We start from the raw sequence: 22,244 nt of genomic DNA, 5'->3' as shown, positions 1-22,244 counted from the left end.
CTGGGTTTAGACGAGGACTAGGGACATTAAAAGCCAGTGCTGGGTGGATCTTGGCTGAAAGAAGAGAGTACCAGAGAAATGTCTGTGTTTCTTTGACTATGCAAAGGTATTTGATTGTGTGGATCACAACAAATTATGGCTAACCTTGAGAAGAATGGGAATCTCAGAACACTTAATTGTGCTCGTATGAAAGCCTATACTTGGACCAGGAGGCTGTCGTTGGAACAGAGTAGGGAAACATTGTGTGGTTCAAAACCAGATGTACATCAAGGATTTATCTTATCTCCATACCTTTTCAGTCTATACACAGAACAGATAATTTGGGAGGCTGAACCCGATGAGGAGGAATGTGAGGCATCAGGATTGGAGGAAGACTTACCAACAACCTATGTTAAGTAGATGACACAACCCTCCTTGCTGAAATTGAGGAGGACCTGAGGTGTTTGCTGTAGAGGGCCAAGGACTGCAGTCTTCAATATGGATTGAAGCTCAACATCAAGAAAGCAAAGAGTCTCACCACGAGGCCAATTGGCAGCATCATGATAGACAGGGAAAATTTGTTAACAATTTCAACTTGCTTTGTTCCACAATTAACACTCTTGGCACCAGCAGTCAGGAAAGCAAACTATGAATTGCATTAGGAAAATCTGCTGTCAGAGACCTCTCCATAGTACTGAAGAGCAACAATGTTAGTCTAGAGACTAAGGTGCACCTGATCCTAGCCATGGTCTTCACAATTATTTGTTCTGCATCAGAGAGCTGGACAATGACTAAGGATGAAAGAAGAAGAATTGATGCTTTTAAGTTGTAGTGCTGGAGAAGAGTTTTGAACATATGGACTGCTAAGATAACAAACAAGTATGTCCTGGTGTGGTGAAATTGAGCTGCTCCTTGGAGTCAAGGATTTTGAAGCCCCATCTGACATACTTTGGACATGTTGCCAGGAGTGACCAGACCTTGGAGGACATCATGCTTGGAAGAGTGGAAGGCTAGCACAGGAGAGAAAGTCCAGGATGAGATTAAGTGACTCAGTAACTGGAGTAATGGAGGTAAATGTGTAAGAGACAGTGCAATTGGCTCAGGATAGGGTGGAGTTGATAGCTGTGCATAGGATTGCTATGAGCCACAGGGACTCAACAGCATGTAACAACAGCAACGTGTCCAAAATATTTGAGACAAAGCCTCACTGTCTTTGCCTCCAAGGAACATTCTGGTTGCACTTTCTAAAAAAAAAAAAAATTGGTATGTAGTAGGTGCCCAAAAAACTTAAGGCTTTTCTCCTCTCCCTAAACACTGTGGGCACCATGAGAAACGGGCAGCTATTCCTCGTTTCTTTAAGTTTTTCTATGGAGAAAGCCCACAGCTGGGAATTTCCAGCTGCTGTGCCTCATAATCACATCAGACACGGCTAGCTTGGTTTTTGTTTGTTTTTGTTTTTGTTTTTTTTTTATTTTGGTGACGAGAGCAAGAGAAAGTTATTATTGGAAGAAGCACTGTGACATTGTATAGCCTTTCCCTACCCCTTCTGCCACTGGCCACTTGGGAAAAAAAGTCGGTATTTATCCGTTGATTCCTGTCACCTTATTATTTTATTGGCCACATGAGATGACAACACTCAGTTTCTTTCTTGAGACATGAAATATCCCATTAAAGTAATATTGTGCCTGGGACTAGTCCCTGGAGCCCTGAGGGCACAGTAGTTAAAGCAAAAGACTGCCAATGGGCACCTTCTGGCCACTCTTTATTTATTTGGGCTATAAATTGCTTATTTTTATTTTATATAATTTATATACAGAATTTGTATATATTATGTTTCGTTCATATACATCATATTTCATACATGCCTTCATTCACATGGTTTTTCATACAATCATTCCCACACATTGTATTTTATACAATCATCCCCATACATTGTATTATATAAAATCAATCAGAATTGATATATAAGCACTATTACCCTGTCTTTTCAGGTCCCTACAGGATCTTTTCTAATTCCTTCACCACGTCTCTCTGCCAGTCAAACTCTGTGACCCCATGATTTCCTCCCTCCTTACCCTCAGTCCCCTTCCTTTTCCCTTTCCCCCTTTGATAATCCTTCTATTTTTACAATAATGGTCTTCTGTAGTATTTGTCCTTATGAGAATGAGTTAGTTCACTCAGCATAATGCTCCCCAGCCTCTCCCATTATTTTTTTAAATCATTGCTTCTCAGTGCTGTATGTATAGTTTTCCATTGTGTCATTGTACCACAATTTCTCAATCCATTCATTTGCTGGTAGACATTTGGACTGTTTCCATGTTCTTGCTCTTGTGGATAGCACTGCTATGAACATCAGGGTACAAATCTCCATTTATGTCTCAGTTCTATTTTCCTCAGGGTATATTCCTAGCAGTGTAATAGCTGGGTCACATAGAATGTCTATATTCAGCTTTTTGAAGAAACACCAAACTACCTTCCAGTGTAGCTGTACCATTTTATAATCCCACCAACAGTGTATGAGAGTTCCAATGTCTCCCCATCCTCACCAACATTTTTTACTAGCTGCGCTGTTAACCTTTGCCACTGCTATTGGGGCGAAATGGTGTCTCATTGTGGCTTTGATTTGCATCTTTCTTATTCTGGTCACTCTTTAGAAGAAAGATTTGCAACCTTGGAACCCCTATGGGGCACTTCTGTTGCATTCTGTAGGGTTGCTGTGAGTCAGAATTAACTCAACAGCAACAGACGTAGTTATTCCTTTTTTAACAACAGGGAACTCTGGTGGTGTAGACCATAGGGAGTTTGCTCCTAACCCAAAGGCCAGTTCTCAGTGGTTAAAATCCACCAGCATCTCCTCAGGAAAAAGATAGACAACCACCTTCTGTGCAACATACAGCCCCACAAGCCCACTGGAGGGCTAGCTATGAGTCCTTTCTGACTCAACAGCAATGAGAGTTTAACAGCAGGGAGCTTTTGGCGGCATAGTCTTTAGCAAGTTGCACTGCTAGCCCACTCACTGTATAGCAGTTCAAATCCATCAGGCACTCCTCGGGAGAAAGATAGGCAGTCTCCTCCCCATTCAGTTTACAGATAGAGGGATAAACTCAGATTGCACAACTATGCTGATTCTTTGAGTTGATCTTATTGCAGATCCATGATTATGAACTGGAGCAGACTCCAGGGCAGTGAGTCGAGTTTAACAACCAGTGCAAACCTTTCTTTAGCACTTATGGCAATTTGAAGTCTCTGTGCATTCTCTCATTTCATCTACTCGAAGGTCCAAAATGTTGTTGTTGTTTTAGGTGCCACCAAGTCAAAAGTCCACTACAATTCATAGCTACTCTCCGGAACAACAGATCTGAACCTTGCCCTATCCTGCACCATCCTCTGATCTCTGTCCTGCTTGAGCCCACGGGGCAGTCACTGTATCACTCTACCTCTTTGAGAGTCTTCCTCTTTTTCACTGACCCTCTACCTCTTCCAGCATGATATCTCTCTAAGAACTGGTTCCTCCTGAAAATAAGCCTGAAATAAGTGAGATGAAGTTTCACCATCACGGCCTCTAAGAGCAAATTGGTTGCATTTCCTTCAAAACAGATTTGCTTGTCATTTTGGCAGTCCAGAGGATATTCCATGACCTTCACCAGCACCACAATTCGAAGGCATTCATTCTTCCTCTGTCATCTTTGCTCATGGTTGACTTCAGATGGTGGGAGTTGTTGTCAGGGGCTGTCAAGTCAAGTACGACTCATAGAGAGACCCTGTGAACAACAGATCTGAACCCTACATGGGCTTTGCCGTCCTCACAGTCTCTGACTCATTTGAGCCCATTGCTGCAGTCACTGTGTCAATCCACTTCATGGAGGATTTTCCTCTCTTTTGCTGTCCCTTCACCTTCCCAAGCATAATGTCCCTCCTTAATGAGTAGCCTCTCCTAGCAACATGCCCAAAGTATGTGAGGCGAAGTTTAATCAGCTTTGCCTCCAAGGAGCACTCTGGGGCACCTTCTCCAAGAGCTATCTGTTTATTCTTTTGACATTCCATGGGATATTCAGTATTCTTCTCTATTGCCACAGCTCAAAGGCATCAGTTCTTCTTCTGTCATCCTTACTCATTCTTCAGCTCTCAACAACATAGCAAGTGACTCCAAATGGTAGATACTTTTGTTTTCAACATTTTACAGAAGAAAGAAACTGGGGCTTGGAGAGGTGACTTAAATGTTCCTGGGGTTGTGATTGGAATCCTTGCAACTCTGCTCAGAACATTTGACTTCCTGAAAAGTTTTCAAGGGTAGGGCTTCCAAGACCTTTATTCAATTAATCCCTTCTATAAAGAGGGAGAGTTCTTTTCTCTGCCTCCAGCTAACCCCTCCTTACCTTTCTTTCCAATTTCTGTATTTATTGCTCTTCATCGGTCAAAGGAAGGCAAGGTGGACCTGTTTGGAGCCTCCCTAAAACCCAGAAGAGGGTCATCAATCTGATTTCGAATCTGCGCTGTTTCTCTGAATTTATTTCATTCCAGATTCATCCCATATGTACTTATTGACCCTTAAGGAGGCAGGGTGTGGCCTACTACTGCAGTCAGTCAAGAGGTTGTCCATGGGAGGCTTGTGAGCAAGATACTTAAATACAAGCTAAGACTAGAGTCTCTGTTCCTGGCTGCACACCCGCCCCACCCATCCCTGCCCCTGCCAGTGCTTGCAGACTGGACTTGCTGTTTGGGTGTGACTTTCCAGAGATAAGCTGATAAAAGAGGCTTAGAAAGATGAACACCTACCTTCCTGTCTGCCCTAGGGCTCTCAGTGGAATTGTATTCTCCCTTGTACTTGATTCCTGAAACCCAGCCTCTTATGTTTTTTAATAATAATAATAATAATTCAAAGAGGGTTTTTGGAAGCCTGTCCTTTGTAGATCTTGGGCCAAAAATGTCAAGGTGAAGCTTGGGTGCTTCACCAAGTGTTTAAGGGGCCGGCCGAGGAAGCCTAGGTAGGTGCTGATCCTTCTGCATTGAGCTCCAGTGAGCCTGCACAGTTCTGCCTTGTTCATTAATTAGTGGCTGCTCCAGTGTGTGCCACAAGGCCCTGCTACCACTGCCAGCCCTACCTCAAACTCTGTGGTCTGAGATCCATCTGGATCAGCCAATATATCTCTTATATGTCAAAGTTGGAGACCAGATCCTTTGTTCAAAGTCTTTAGGGCTCAGTGTTGCCCCTGGAGAAACATGGTGTCCATCAGGCACCATACAGAGATGAGACTGGATCAGGCGGGTGACCAGATGCACTTGTGCCAGAAGCAGAAGCTGTGGAAGGCATTTCTGCCCAGTATGGCTGGTGTCCACGTTCTTAAGTGATGCCCTTCACCTCTGAGCATTGACTTTTATCCAGGACTTTGGGGTAATGCCAGAATTAGTCCACTAGAAAGTTTTCCTATGTCTCCTGAGACATCCCTGACCACCTTCCAGAGCCTTCCACATCCTGATACAGTACCCCTAAGTAGGAGATGATCTATCCACTTTTCCCCTGCCTCACTTCTATTTAAAGTCCTGTTCTTTATTGCCCTTGTGGTGTTTTCATGTTGGCTTTGAATACAGGTAGGGGAATGCCATCAATCACACAGAGGTTTGTTTTTTAAAAAAAATGTTCATTCAATCATGTGCAAAGAGTTAATTTTCCAGAAAAACAAAATAATATAAGAAAGCCATCAAAAGTAAGGGGATTATCCTGTAGCCCTACTCCCTCCATTTCACATGACCTAAAATAATGCACACTTTGCAGTCATTATACAAGAGGTAGAAGAGACGCTGTGAACAGCACTGAGTCCTGAGGGATTGTTTTTAATCAGGTTCATATCAACTCTGTTGCTGCACTCTGCTCATAAACTTTGGCATATTTTTTTATTTTCCTCTGAGCAGCATTTAAATTGGAAATTCTTTCTTCTTTGGTACAGAGCAGTGATTCATTTTATGTGGCAAAAATTTGTTCAGTTATGCTCCTGCTTTTATTTCTTCTCTGGTCTGTGAAATGATGGTGAGCTGTGGGTGCCGGTGTTTCAGGCTGGCTTGCCTGCCTCATCATTCTGGCTCTTTAATTCAATTAAAGAAGCTTACTCAGAGATTGTCATTGCTTCCGAGACTATAATTTTAAATTTAAAATGCCCCAAATTAGGACATTCAGTCTGATAAGAATGTCTTCCCCCCTTTCTTTTATAACTGGCTTGTGATTCTGTTAATGAAAAGTCCTGTCAACAGAGGTATAAAGCTTAAGTCACATTTAAATGCACATTTAACGAAGAACCGATACTGTAGGGGATCCCCTGTGTGCGAGAGGAGGTCTCCAACGCCTTTCCTGTGAGGCATCTCTGGGTGGATGCACATGGCTGGCCTTTTCACTGACAGCCCGGTAGCTTAGCCCTTTGCACCACCAGGAATGTGAGGGACCCTCAGGTCGATTCCAATTCACAGGCAACCTGAGTAGAAATGCTCCAGGATTTTCTTGACTATACTCTTTATGGGAGCAGACCCATCTAGTCTTTTTGCTGCTGAGCCTCTGGATAGGTTTGTACCATTCCAGCGTAGAACAGTTGCACCACCAGGGAGCTTTGCATATTTAGTACCTGTGAGAGAAAGGAGGACTCTCAACAAGATGGATTGACACAGTGACTGCAGTAGTGGGTTCACATATGTCAGAGATTGTCAGGATAGCACAGGCTAGCACTCCTATGTAGTGCTCGACTTGATGGTACCTAACAACAATAACAGCAGTCACTGAGTCTAGTTCAGCTCAGAAACCCCCTTTGTGAAGCACAGTGTTGAACTGTCTCGCAGGGTTTCCCAGTCTGCAGTCTTCATGGTAGCAGATTGCCAAATGTTTCTCCTATGGAGCAGGTGGTTCGTTTGAACAGCCAACCATTTGGTTAGCAGTTGAGCACTACAACTCCTGACCATCAGAGTTCTATATATAATTAGTTGCTGTTAGTTGTTGTTGTTGTTAAGTGTCGTCCTGCAGACTGTGACTCGTGGCAACCCTGTGAACAGGGGCTCTGAACCCAGCCTTACTTTGTATGGTCCACATTGTCTCTGACACTCTTGAGGCTACCATTACAAGTCTCTGTGTCAATCCATCTCATTCAGTGTCTTTCCCTCCCTTGCTGACCTTCCACCTTCTCAAGCACGAGGTCCTTTTCCTAGCCTCTCATAACAACATGCTCAAAATGTGTCAGACAGCGTTTCACTATCCTTGCCTCCAAGGAGCACTCTGGCTGCACTTTTTCCAAGATATACTAGTTTGTCCTTTTGACAGTCCATGGGATATTGAGTGGTCTTCAGCACGACAAGTGCAAGTGAAAGTCATTGATTCTTCTGTCATCCTTATTCATTGTCCAACTTAAAGATGCAGAACAAGTGATCAAACAGATCATGGTTTTAATCAGACACACCTCAGTCTTCAAACTGACATCTTTGCTCTTCAGCACTTTGGAGAGGTCCCTGACAGCTGATTTACCCAATGCAATACATCTTTTGATTTCTTGGCTGCTGATGCCAAAGGTGTTGACTGTGGATCCAAGCAAGGTGAAGTAATTGACAATTTCTATCTCTTCTCTATCTATCATGAGGTTGTGGTCAGGATTTTTGTTTTCTTGATGTTAAGATGCAATCCATATTGAAGGCTGTAGTCTTTGATCTTCTACAGCAAGAGCTTCAAATCATCCTCACTTTCAACAAGCAAGGTATGTCAGCTGCATAATGCAGATTGTGGATTAGTCTTCCTCCAGTCCTGCTGCCACATTCATCTTCATATAGCCTCACCTCTCAAATGATGTGTTCTACATAGAGATTGAATAGGTATGGAGAAAGAATGCAACCCTAATGCACACTTTTCCTGATATTAAACTGTGTAGATATCTTTAATTGTGACAAGTAAAATTCCAGGCAACTGGCCCCAACATCACAAAAGCACTTGAGAGGTAGAGGGATTATATTCCTGAGCTGAACCTTTGAATTAAAATCTCAAGGGTGATGAGAGAAGTTCCCTAAAGTAATTTATAAGTTCTTGATGGGTTGTCAAGTCACCAGAGCCCCAGCTGAAAAGACAGAGACCAGTGTGCTCTAGACCATGAAATAGAGCGGTGAATGAGACTCAGTTCCTGCTCTTGAAGGAGTCAACGGTTCGGTGAGAGCCAGGCACTCAAACAATGCCTTTTCCTAAGTGTAATGAGATGATGCTTTAGACGGGATGCCTGGAATTAACTGAATTGGGAGTTTACAACAACATGGGCTCAAGCATAGTGGCACCTGTGAGAACTGTACAGGATTGGAATGTGTTTCATTTCATTGTCTCTATGAGTTAGAACTGACTTGATGGCACCTATGAAGCTCTGGTGGCCTAGTGCCAGGCCAAAGGCAGGGAGTTTGAATCCACCAACTACTCTTCCAGAGAAAGATGGGCGGTCTCCTCTCATGCAATTTACAGTCTCTGAAAACTCACTGGAGGGTCCGCTAGGAGTCAGCTCTGACTCAATGGCACATAACAACAAGAACAACAATAAAATACACAGGGTTAGGTGAAAAGCAAGGGTATATTTCAAGCAGAAAGAAGAGTGTGTACAAAAATACTGGAGTTCTTCCTTTTCTCTCACACTCTAGGAGCACAAAACAAAGCTGAGCATAGAGTATGTGGGAAATCCTGTTATGCTGATGGTGTTATGTGCCATCAAGATGAGTACAGCTCATAGCAATAATCCTATGAACAACAGATGTCAACCTTACCCTATTTTGCACGATCCTCACCATATCTGATATACTTGAGCCCATTGTTACAGTCACCATGCTAAACCATCTTGTAGAGGGTCTGAGGGTCTTCTCCTCCTACGTTGACCCTCCACCCTTCCGAGCATGATGTCCTTCTCCAACGACTGGTCCCTCCTGACAAATGCCCAAGGTATGTGAGAGAGAGTCTCCCCATTCTTGCTTTTAAGAAACATCTTGGCTGTACTTTTCCCAAGATTAACTTGTTCGTTCATTTGGCAGTCCATGGGGTATTCAGCACCCTTCTCTAACTCCACAACTCAAAGGCATCTATTCTTCTTCTGTTATCTTTAATCACTGTTCAACTTCCGGATGAATAGCAAGGAATAAAAATGATGATGGTTTTGATCAGGCACACCTTAGTCTGTAAGCTGACATTATTGCTCTGCAGCATTTCAGAGCAGTTCCTGACAGCAGACTTTTCCCAATGCAATATATCTTTTAATTTCTTGATTCCTGGTACCAAGAATATGATTGTGGATCCATGCAAGATAAAATCGTTGACAACTTTAACCTTTTCTCCAAATATCATGATGATACTTCTTTCCGTTCAGTCGAAGGATTTTTGTTTTCTTGATGTTGAGATGTTAATCTATATTGAAGTCTTTGGTCTTCACTCTTGAGTACTTCAAATCCTCCTCACTTTCAGTGGCAAAGTTGTGTCATCTGCATAGTGCAGGTTATGAGATTCTTCTTTTTTAAAGCCTCACTTCTCACGTGAGTTTCTCAGCATAAAGACTGAATGGACATGGAGAAAGGATACAGACCTGATGCATACCTGTCTTGATTTTAAACCCTGCAGTGGTCCCTTTCTCTAATAGACAGCAGCTTCTTGGTGTGTATATGGTTTTACATGAGCACAATTAAGTGTTCAAGGATTCCCATTCTTCTCAATGTTAACTATAATTTGTTATGATCCACACGGTCAAATGCTTTTACATAGTCAGTAAGACACAAATAGACATCCATCTGGTATTCTCTGCTTTCAGTCAGATTCCATCTGACATCAGCAAAGATATTCCTGATGTCCTGGCGTCTTCTAAATTCAGTTTGAATTTCTAGCCATTTTCTGTTGATGTACTGTTCTAGCTGATTGGGGGTTTTTATTACATTCAGCAAGATTGTTCAATGATTTTCACATTCTGTTGGATCACCATTTTTGGGAATGGCAACAAATATGGATCTCTTCCAGGCACTTGGCCAGGTAGTTGTTTTCCAGATTTCTTGGCACAACCTGGTGAGCACATCCAGGGCTGTGTCTGTTTGTCAAAATATTGTCAGTATCCCATCGGTTCCTGGGGCCTTATTTTTTACCAGTGCCTCCCATGCAGCTTGAGCTGGTTCTAGGACCTGGGCTCCTTCTTGAAATGGTATTGTGTTAGCCAGTTCTTTGTTATACAATGACTCTATATCCCCTCCGTCTTCTTTTTGTGCTTCCTGGATCATTCACTATGTAACCCACAGTAAATCTCAAATTAAGTTCTTATTAAAGGAAATTAAAATGTAGGGGAGGGCCTGGGTTCAAGCGGTTGGAGGTGGGCAAAGGCCAAGTAGGAGATACCTGGCTAAGATTTGCATCCCATCTTCCTCTTTTTAGATTGAGGTAAATTTATGGGTAGCGAAATATTTGCCATCATAAAACTTTCACACAAACAGTTCTGTGACTTAAATATGCTGATCATACTCAACCGTTATCGTTTAAGATCCTTTTTATTATTATGGTTGCTATCGTGTAAAATATGGACCTGAGAGTTCTAGACTAGGTTTATAGGGCAGCCCCATTCTCCTGGCATGTAGCTTTATTGAGGTGGTTGTGCCCATCAAGAGGTCCTAGAACCTGTCCTCTTGCACTGCTGGGAAGACAGATGCCCTACAGGGTCTGGGCTGCCTGGGGTGAAACCTGAGGGCCCTGGCACACAGGACTGCAGGATTGTGTAGAAAAGGAGAGATAGGGGTTATGAAGTGAGAGCTATCCTAAATAAATGCAAACCCATGCTGGCCAGATCATCCTGATTCATAGCTGTCCTATACGACAGAGTAAAACTGTCTGATAGGCTTTCCAAAGTTGTCATCTTTGTGGAAGCAAACTGCCATGTCTTTCTGCTTTGGAGCAGCTAGTGGATTTGAACCACTAACATTTTTTGGCTAGCAAGTGGAGCGCTTGACCTCTGCCTGCATCACAGGAGCTCTTCGGCCCAAATAAAGAGGTTTTAAGAAGGGCCTTTGTTACCAGCAGGAGAAAAATCACAGTTCTTAGTTTCATAGCAATAGAGAAAGGACAAAACAGTGCTGCTAATGCCTAAGGTGATGCTTCCTGTGGAGGGAATGATGCCCAAGAGATAATTTCCTCCTCTGTCTCAGGACAGGCCCTGGCAGTGCCAGGCCAGAGCAGGGGTCTTGGGACCTTGAGGGAAATGCAGAGAATGGGAACACAAATTCAAGGTCATCTCTACTTGTGAAAACAAAACCATGGCTTTCACTTACTCAGTTAACAAAGAGGAATTCTGGTCTTGCCATGTGAGATTTTCCACAGCAGAGAAAGCCAAATCTGGGAATTAGATCAGATGCCATTTAAATTCTCCACGAGTAGGTTTGAAAATGGGAAGAACAGGCCCCAGATAATTCTCACTTGTGGAGCATGGCACCACGGTGATCCACAGGTACACATTGTTTACTTCCAAATAGAGGTCTTCATTATTCTTTTTTACACACACCAAAGAAAGAAACTAGCACAACATACCAGTGATTTGGGGGAGGTGGTTCTTTAAGATTAAGCCAAAGTAGAAAGGGCAGCTCAGTTATAAAAAAATCTAAAGCCATAAGGGACTGGTGGAGCTCAGGTATAGAAAAGGTGTGAAAGGAGTTGAACGTGACTGGGGGTTAGCAAATCCCAGAGTGTGTGTGGTATGTGAATAAAAGTCAGAATTCACCATATCCAAGTGGTAGATAGACGAACCTCAGTGGAAGTGGGGTGCCTTCCTTCTTAAAACAGTTAATATGATGGAGCTTTTAGGCAGAAAGAAAATATGAACCCTAGTGTAGATACTAGTGTTTCTACAAATTGAAGAGGAAATTATCTACAGACCAAATGCTGCAAACTTGTGGTTGGCTTGTAGTCAGAAGCACTCATCTCCATCCTGTGGGTAGAGGTGAGGCTAGAGGGAGTGGCAGCTACAACTACGTTCACACCAAAGCCTTAAAACTGAGCAGTTCTCAACCCCATCAATAAAGCCAGTATATGAGTTCTGAGGTGAGGTTGGCACATGATAGAACACTATGGATTCTCCTAGAATGACCAAAATCTTTATAAAAGTACCTACACTCCAAAATAATTTCCTAACCTCCCACTCCCACCAACCAATAGCAACTTGGAGCATTGGAAAGAATATGACTTTTACAACTCAGTTTCCTCCTGGGTAAAGTAACAACATGGGAATTATGACATCTCTGTCTTGCAGGCGTCATGACAATTAGATGAGGTTGTGTAAAAGCATTGATATATATTTCAGTAAATTGTTGAGTAAATATGTTAAGTTCCAGTCACCTAAGGGTGGAGGGATGAGGTGGGTCATTGCTGCTACCTGTCCCCTCTCTGAGTCTCCCACTAACACTTCCTCCTTTAGATTCTCTGTCTTCTGTTACATAGGCAAAGCACCCACTTGCTTCAAACACACGTCTTCACATCATCAAAATATTAGGGCATATAAGTTCTGCACAAATAATTTCTTTGATAATGATTAATACATTAATTACTATAAGAGAGAGATTAGCAATGTCCCAAATGTCATCTCTGACATTAATTATTCCTCCTCCTTTTTGTCCTCCCACTCTCGTCTAGGGCTTTGAGGTCTGCGCTTTGCTAGAAGGTATCACGGACACTCAAAAACCATCAGAGAAATGTGTGATTGTGGATTATCCTGCAGGCTGATGTTCTTGGTCATAGAGAGTGGTGAACACAGATGGGCCAGGAGCCCACACGTTGAGGTTGTTGGCTGGTGGCACAGCTGGGTCAGATTAAATGTAATGTTCCCAAGGAAGCAAGCATTGAACTTTCACGAGCATGAACTTCCACAAGCATTCCTTTATCTACTGCTGTTGTATACTATCAAGTCAGGACTGACTCACAGCGGACTCTCTGGCAGGTTTTAAGAGGTAGTTAATCTTATAGGAATAGAGATTACCTATCTTTCAACCATTAAACAGCCGGTGGAGTCAAACCAAGTACCTTTGCATTGGCAGTGCAGTTCCTTAGCACTATACACCACACCCCCAGGAGAACTAAGGGTGGCAACTTGGGTAATACCTTCTGGTAGGTTGGGGTTTGTAGTCCACCCAATTCTGCCTCTTTAATACAAATGCTTCCTCATTCTTGTAGAAGACTGTAGCTAGAAGAGCCATTTTACCTAATTCAGTATACTACAAATTTCAGTCTTGAAATATATTGCAAACCTAATAGTTACAGAAAGACTTCAGGTCTTTTGTTCACAGGGTCGCTGTGAGTCATGCTCGACTTGACGGCAATCAACATCAAGAACACTGATTGTTGGTTGCTCCAACTATCATTTGAAATGGGAATGTATCATTTCAAAGAGCAGAAATACAAAAGATAAACATGCCGAACTATTAACTGAGAGACTAAATAGTTTTGTTGCTTTCTGCTTATAACTCACTGGAACAGAAAAATCCACTAGGAGCACACAGTTCATCTGCAGGACAGATCATGGTTCATAGGTGATAATAAGAATGGGGTTTATCTGCTATTTAGGATGGTATTATTTTTTTTTTTAAAATGGGGGATTCTAGTTACAGGTTTCCTGGAAGTCAGACTTGTTATTTATTGCCCATTATTTACCACTGTCTGTGACTGTGTACGTCAGCCTACATAAGACATCACATAAGTCACATGAGACTTTTGTCTGATGGTCTTTGAGTTGTTATGAGACGAGACCTCCCAGCGAATCACAGATCTCAAAGACATAGGCAGGAGAAGGACTGAAGGGAGAAGGAATAGTCCGTGTCAGAGATGACAGAGTGTGCAGCAGTTTGGACAATTAGAAAATGTTAGGACAGCCTCACCTGCTCATCAGTGATAGCAGTGAACCTTTCAACTGTTGTAGTCAGATTAATACCTTGTTGTGCAGAGAGCATCTCCCAATCCACCTTTCAACTCTGTTGTTGTTATGTGCCATCGAGTCGTTTCCGACTCATAGCGACCCTATGCACAACAGCTCTAAACCCTGCTCTATCCTGCGCCAACCACACCGCCTCTGACACACCCATCCTGATTACCCCAGTCACCGAATCAATCCATCTCATAGAGGGTCTTCCCCTCCTGTGCTGTCCCTCCACCCTCCCAAGCATGATGTCCCTCTCCAAGGACCCGTCCCTCCTGGCAACATGTCCAAAGTATGTCAGACGAAGCCCCAGAATCCTTGCCTCCAAGGAGCAGCTTGGTTTAATCCTCTCCAAGATGGATCTGTTTGTTTTCCTGGCAGTCCAGGGTACATTCAATACCCTTCTCCAGCACCACAGCTCAAAAGCATCCACTCTCCTTCTGTCCTCCCTAGTCATTGTCCAACTCTCTGATGCATAACAAGCGATTGCAAATACCATGACCTGTATCAGGTGCACCTTAGTCTCCAGAAAGACACTGTTGCTCCTGAGTATGTTTGAGAGGTCCCTAACGGCAGACTTTCCCATCGTGATACGCTTTTTGATTTCCTGACTGCTGGTACCAAGAGTGTTAACTGTGGAGCCGAGCAAAGTGAAGCTGTGAACACTCTCAATCTCTTCATCATCCATCCTGACGCTGCCAATTGGTCCAGTGGCGAGAATCTTTGTCTTCTTGAGGTTGAGCCTTAGTCCATACTGAAGGCTGCAGTCCTTGACCCTTCGCAGCAAGTGCATGAGGTCCTCCTCAGTTTCAGCAAGCAAGGTTGTGTCATCTGCATAACTCTTCAACTCTGTTAGCAGTCAAAAAAACCCCTACTTTTAATGGTGATAATTTTGAATTTTTGCTTAGCTAGATGGGTCAGTGCCCAACACCATCTCAGAAAAGTCTAGCTTGTACTGGCATTGCTTTCAATGTTTCTATTTATTTTTACATTTTACTAACATATGGATATAGGTGGAAATGCAAACCGTACAGAAAAGTCTAAAACAATAGAGTGAAAGTCTTCTCACAAAACCCCAGATTCTCTTTCCAAAGCTACCTTGTGTATATTCTAAGAAAACCATACTTCTTAAAACCCATGCTTCTTAAAAATGTAAACAGCCTATACTTGTTCTACACATTGACTTTGATTTTTCATCAATGTATGGGAAAGCACTTGCTGTGACAGAGGGTGCAAATTCCTTTTAACGGCTACATCATACTCCTTTGTAGGGGGTGCCATATTCTAATCAATCCCCTAACAATGTTTCCAGGGTCCCATTTTATCAACTTTGCCACAGAGAATGTCTTTATAGGTAGCTCTTGGCATATTTTGCAGGTATCTAAACCAGATCTGTTGTCATCTTAGCAACCCTAACAGAGTAGAACTGTTGTATAAGGTTTCCAAGTCTGCTAGCATTACAGAAGTTGTTGTTGTTGTTAGGTGCCATTCATTGAGTCAAGTACTCTTAGGGGTCACTAAGAGTATGAACAATAGATCTGAACCCTGCCCTATCTTGTACCATCCTCAGTCTCTAATATGCTCAAGCTGCAGTCACTGTATCAGTCCACCTGGTAGACTGCCACATTTTCCTCCCAAGGAGTTCCTAATAGTTCAAACTGCGAATTTTCTTATCAATAGCCAAATGCTTAACCACTGCATCACCAAGCCCCCTTTCACAGATAGATATACCAACAAACACATCTGTTGCTGGGGAATTGACACTGACTCATATGTGATCCTCTAGCTTGAGCTGACTTCCTAAAAATAAAATTGCCAGATTAAAGAGAATGAGAATTTTTCTACCTTATTCTGCGTGTCTAAAATTTTGGTTCTTGTTTCCACATTGCTCTCTTGACAGCTCTATGCAGTGTGTGCTCCTTTTAGAAGAGTATCTAAGAGACCTTATTTGTGGTCACACCCTCCCCCAGAGGTCCTGCCCAACACTGGCCTTATTGTATTTATGGGGCTCATTTAATGCCTCCCTTTTCTGGGCATCTGAAGAGGGTAGTTCCCACCCATTGTATGGTCTCCTCCTCCCTCCTGGATGGACCAAAGAAGAAAATTGCTCTGTGGGACACTGGCTTGAATGTTTGCAGCACTGCCCTGGAAACAGGCCAGGCCTACATTAGCGCTTTCTCTGAGGGTGAATTGAACATAGTCTTTCAGGGAAAGAATAATCCCTGCCTTTGAGAAAGGACTCACCTTTGCTCTTCCTAGTCCCCACCCTGCTGAACACACAGCAACCAGCGACACTCCACCTTTTCAGGTCAGGATTCAGTCAATCTGACTGAATGGCTCTGGCACCACAGCTGGGCTGTCCCCTCCACGTCAGGGCCTCCTGTAACTAAGTGCCACCTCCTACTTGAACAAATCAGTCCACTCTAGGGATATGGAAGTACTCCTACATACCAGAATTTATGTGTGAATTGATAGCTTATTAGAATTATCCTTATTATAAACTAAATGAAGACCAGAGAAAGTCTATATTCAGCTATTATCTAATGGGAAATGATACCTTATTAATTTGTAATATTAGTGCTTAGAGTAACATGTCATTATCTATTATATTATTATTATTTCAGCTATTCTCTCTGCAAAGCCCTATCCCATTCTTTAAAGATCATCCAGGAAAGAAGTATACTGGAAACTTGTTTAAAATGTTACCACTTGTTTAATGGAAAATAAAAAGACTCAATCAAAAAGAAACCCACAGATGAGAAGGAAGTAGAATCTTGTGTGATGAACAGGGCACTTGCCATCTGTGAAGAATACTGTGCCTCACAAAGAAGGGGAAGTCCTACCACTGCAGTTCTTCCTCACAGCCTATGTGTCAGCCAGTCCTTGCCCTAGCCTTTCAGCCAGGGGTGGAAGGAAGAAACTGAGGGGAAGCAGGTGGTATTCATTTGTTCTGGAACTGTAATTCATAGTCTCACACTCAGGTCACTAGATACAGTGTTCTGTGGTCTCAAGTAAACTCTCTGCCTTTGCTTCATAGGGCATTGCAAAGAGTGTGAGTGATGTGGAGCCTGCCAAGGCTGATATCAGTTAACTTCATAAAGGGGAACAGGCCCCATCAGCAACATCCACAATACAAAACCATCCCCATATGGTCAGATATGGTCTCCATGCTCCCTTCTCTACTTCTGCTAATTCTAATACCAATTGTACGGCTCTGTACTAGGTCTGAAAATCATTGCAATGTTCACACAGACCTCACAGAACCATACTCACAGTTACGGGGTTTATTAGAGATGTTAACAGAGTACAATTCAGGTTGGCAGCAGGATACAATTCCACAGTCAGAACAACTTCCTGAGCGTGCTCATAGACCTTTCAGTTTTGTACCGTACAAAACTCTTTTAGTGTTGCCAATGGTGTTTCCCTTGAATCCTCCAGCAAGCTTGGGAGATGGTCCCTGGGTCTGGCTCCATGGCACAGCATTCCCAAGTCAGCTCTCTCTCATGTTAGTTCTGGTTTTCTACTGAGACTGCGACTACTTTCCTGTAGGTCTCAATCTGACTAGAGCAGAAATGTCTGACCCTGAAGGACTCACACTGCATTCTCTGCTGCTTCTTGCTGGTAATAAGATTCCTAACTTCTGTTGCAAAGCCTGCTTAATTTAAGCCTGGTGGGATGGGGAAACTGACCAATCCCATCACAAGTCGTTAATACACACCGTAATTCATGTTCCCACCAGCCATGTGGTAAAAGTCAAAACTGATGGCTAGAAAAACCATATTGAACAATAATCCCACGATACCACAGTCATCGTTTGGGAATTAGAAATGGTCATCTGACTATGCTCCAAGCAACATCTCTGGGAAAGTCAGAGGTCATTCTGTTACCTGATTGTGTTGTCCTGCATTTTAGAATGGCACAAGACTAGACAGTGTTTGATTCAGTTGTACGTAGGGTCCCTATGAGTGGAACTTTCTTGAGGACACCTGCTACAACACAGTAGAAATCTGTTCTCTTTCATTATGGGATGTTTTAAGCTTTCCTGGCCTGGGATAAGAGTCTATGCATCCAAATTTGGTTTCCGACTTCCCTGCTGACATCATCGTGCCCTTTCCGGTCCCAGCCTTCTCCCAGCTTTCATCTGCCTGCCGGGTGGGGTCTGAGCCTTCTCCTTGAGTATCTGGGCAGTCCAGCTTTTCCTTCCTGACTGCCCTCCTTTCCTCCCTCCCTTTACCTCATCAGAATGTTTTTATTTTGTGGCAAGGAGGAGTAAGGTGATAGTAACTGGCAGTCAGTAAATGGAGAAGTTAAAATTAGAAGACCTTGGACCATTTAGGGTGAGCTCATCAGTAAAATAAAGAGAATAATTTGCAGTTTGCAGTAGCTGCTTGGTGAAGGTTAGAGGAGTCAGTTTAGGTAATGTGCTCAATGGCCAAGGAGAGGGAAAGAGGAAGCTGGGGAGAGGTAGAGAGAGAAATAGTTTTGTGCCCATTTGAATACAGGAAATATGTCAAGTCAAAAAATAACATCAGTGTTTTAGCCTCGAATGCTAAATGGAAGTAGTAGTTATCAAAGCTTAGAAAATTAATATCGTCTTTTAAATGGTGAATTCTGTTTCGAAGATCTGCATTTTGTTGCCGTCTTTAACTAAACAGGTAGAAATCACCAGTAAATACCAGAGAGTGTAAAAAACCAAACCAAAACCCAGATTTGGGAGAGTTTATAATTGTAGAAACGTGGGTTCAGATCTCACTTTACTAGTTAGAAAATCTCAGTTTCCTTCTATGTAGTTCAAGAATGTTAACCTCTCTCTCATAGGTTTGTTCTGGAATATTATTTGAATTGTATTGAATACCAGTAGACTGTCAAGGAACACACAACTCTGTCTTGGGGAAGGGCAACCAGGCAAGGATGGTGAAACATCATCTCATACACTTTGGACATGTTGTCAGGAGGGTTGGCAAAAAGGGCTTCATGCTGGGAAAAATAAAGAATTGACAAAAAAGAGGGAGATGGGTTAGCATAATGACTCACAATTGAGTATGGTGGCACTCATGAGGATGGCGTGGTACAAGGCAAGGTTTTTATCTGTTGTTCATAGGGTTGTAGTGAACTCTTGTTGTCCATATGAGTTGTAATTAACTCAGTGACACCTCACAACAATTGTTGTTTTTGTTGTTGTTATGCGTCATCAAGTTGCCTGCGACTTATAGTGACCCAATGTAAAACAGCCCTAAACCCTGCTCTATCCTGTGCCAATCTAATTGTCTCTAACACACTCACGCCCATTTCCCCAGTCACTCAATCAGTCCATCTCATCAAGGGTCTTCCTCTCTTGCACTGTCCCCCCAAACCACCTAACTCATTGGCTTATGTATAATAACTGTTCAAAGAACTGACCACTCATCCATTGTAGATGAGCCCTACAACATGAGTGAGAGAAGTGTACCCTGAGGGCAGCAAATCTTTGGCACTATTTGGGATCAAGAGAATCTGTGAACTGCACAGGTAGTGCTATTCTAATGGGAAAAGAGTTGCCATTAGGAGGAGGAAGAAATAGCATTTGAGACAGAACAGATAATGATGTATCAATATACACTGAGGACGGAGAAAGGACATTGGACTGGACAATTGGACGCCAAGACCAATGTTACCTTGAGAAAGCAGTTTCTGTGGATCAATGCAAAAACAGACACCATGACTATGGTTGTTTCTTGTCCTTTGTCAAGGTTAAACTATAGCTTATTCATACCCCATCTTTTTTTTTTAGGGCCATCTTTTTTGGGGGGGGAGGGGAGACTATGCTTAACATTTTTCAAAAAGAAAAATAACAGCTTCTTTAAATAGGTAGATCTCTGTTGGGATTAAAAACAAGCAAACATACCAAGTAAAAGATATTCATTCCTTTCCTGTGAGGCTTTGGTTTTCCAAGCAGAGTAAATTTGGTGGTTCCTTAAAAAACATTAGCTGAATTGGACAAGGAGGGAAGTGAATGCTGGGGTGGAGCACCAAGGAATGGTTACCTGATTGTAAGTACACTGTGGGTATTTGATGTGAATCGTACTATGGCCAGGGTTTCTCTCTCTCTCTTTCTGTTTTGCCACAGGTGAGGGTGATGATAATGATGTTGCAAAGGTTGAGGTAATTTGTATGTGGCTCTGAGAAAGTGTTCTATATCAAATATTGTTATAGGATATGATGTGTTGGCAAGCCTTCCAATCTCCCTTTCTGAAGCTTGGAATCCATGATACTGGCATGCTCCTCCAGTGGTGGCCCCGTTGCTGGCTATCTTGTAAGAAAGAATTGCTTTTCTGTCGTTGTTGTTGTTGTTATTTACCATAGAATCACAACTGACCCATAGCTGACCCTCTGGAAGGTTCTCAGAAGCATTTAATCTCATGGGAGGAGATTGCCCATCCTTCTCCCATGGAATAGCTAGTGGCCTTGAACCTCATGCCTTTGGGATTGAAGTACAGCTGCTTGCCACTAGGCCACCAGAGTTTTGCTTTTCTCATAACCTCTTAGAATTTACTTTTCGCTGAAGGACCTGTGTCTTCCTCTGAGAAAACAGGAAACAATTTTATGGTTCTTTTGGGGGCAGTATGTTTACCTAAAGGGAATATTTATGTCATTCTCATTCTTGAAAAGATTTTATTTCTCGCATTTAAAAAAAATAAATGTATTCTCTGTAATTTCATTCAAGCTATTGTCTACTATAATATCTCATTTAAAAATGCTTTGTGATAAAAGAATTTAGTTATGGGGAAAAAAGATAAAAACAATTCTCAGTTCTACATTTATCACATATTCAATTTAGTGACATTTATGGTATTGACTGACAGCCAACAACTCCCGCCAGAGTAACAAATTTAAGATAGCATTCATTGTGTTTCCTTTCTTTTCTCAAGAAGATTCTTGTACCTTTTTTTCATCTTAAGTTTGATGTGTGAGAACGTGGTACTCATTTAAAATTGTTTATTCCCTTTATTCAGACTCACCCAAGAGGTATTGAAGTCCCAGAGAGAAAAGACAAGACTTGAGTCTTCCTCAGTTGAGCCTCCACCACACTTATATCATGAGTGCGGTGCCTAAAGTGTTTTGAAGAAAGAGAGATTCTTTCAGTAGCTTGCCATGTAATATTTGCTATTATTTCAAATGAACTAGTTGTTTGTTTTTACACCAACGATTGTAAATTGTGAGAAATACCCTTCTTCCTCTGTTCTCTCCTGGCAATTCAACATTGTGTTGATCCATTAATGTCACCTTCTCTCCCTTGGACATATGAGTAACACACTTAACACGTTTGTGCAAATGACGGCAAATATGTTTCTGAGCACAGCCGTCAATTTAAGAAGTGCGCGGCAACGTGTTAAATAATGTTTAGTGCATGTTTATGTATTGACTTGTGGGTACTTTAAATGTTTTGCCTGTGTCCTTCAGCAACTATCAGCCCTCCAGTGTATATGTAGGTCTCTTCTCAACATCTCAGTCTAGAATTTGTCCTATAACTGAGCCCACAGGAGCCCTCACAAAAGAAATGTTAAATGAAAGAAAACCTTACTGCCCACAGAGTGTTCAGAGGTCTCTCTTGTGTTAAATTGCAAACTAGTGAGTAGTCAAGGGCCAAAGCTTCATCCATCCAAGGAGGCCAGGGGACCAGGTGATCAAGATAAGTTAACTGTGGTCACCATTACCTGTCCTCATTCACTCCTTTTGTGATCAGTCACCCAAATGCAGTTTATCTTTTGAATGTGAATTTAGTTGACTTTAGAATTTATGGCACAATCTGACCACTGCAAACTGTGCATTTTTCAATTTAAAAAGACTGTCATAGAATTTACAAAGCAAGTCTATTGTGTTTGTATCTCATTGCTTATTTTCAGTGATCGATTCTATAAAACAATAAAATTATTAGAGGCAGTTGTTCATTGGCTACATTTTAGACACATTGTGCACTTCACTGTGTTATTTAAAAACCTCATAGTGATTCTTTTGAGTTCAGTTTATTTCTTGGAGAGAAGACAGGAGGAAGTGACACAGGCTCGCTTAGGCAAAGGTCCCTGACTTGTAGGCAGTTGGAGTGGAATTTGAATCGAGTTTTTGTTTTTATTTTCTTTTTCTTGTCGTTGAGTGGGAACTGGTTCATAGCTGGCCCTCTGTTGGGTTTCTGGGAGATCATGCATCTTGCTCTGTGGAGCCGCTGGTGGATACAAGTCACCGGAGAGGCCCTGCCTTAGGGTTAGCAGTGCGGCTCCCTGCGGACTGTCACAGCAGAGCTCTGGAAATTCAGACCTATCGATCTAAAAACTGCTCCTTGGTTTGTTCTATTGCATTTAATTTGAAAATATC

At 42.4% G+C, this 22,244-nt stretch overlaps 1 protein-coding gene across 1 annotated transcript in view; it reads left to right on the top strand.

Annotated features, from left to right (window-relative positions):
• The first annotated feature begins 17,957 nt into the window (after positions 1 to 17,957).
• MYO1E (myosin IE) overlaps positions 17,958 to 22,244 on the top strand; it is a 171,567-nt gene continuing 167,280 nt past the window's right edge. The window contains exon 1 of the mRNA XM_006902783.1: positions 17,958 to 18,047. Within this exon, the coding sequence (XP_006902845.1) occupies positions 17,958 to 18,047 (90 nt within the window). The remainder of the gene's footprint in view (positions 18,048 to 22,244) is intronic.

The sequence above is a fragment of the Elephantulus edwardii genome, unplaced genomic scaffold, assembly GCF_000299155.1.
Source record: "Elephantulus edwardii isolate Elephantulus edwardi_28Jun2011 unplaced genomic scaffold, EleEdw1.0 scaffold00449, whole genome shotgun sequence".
Taxonomy (NCBI): Eukaryota; Metazoa; Chordata; class Mammalia; order Macroscelidea; family Macroscelididae; genus Elephantulus; species Elephantulus edwardii.
Note: the sequence above shows the minus strand (reverse complement) of the source record. Positions and strands in the feature narration are given on the sequence as shown.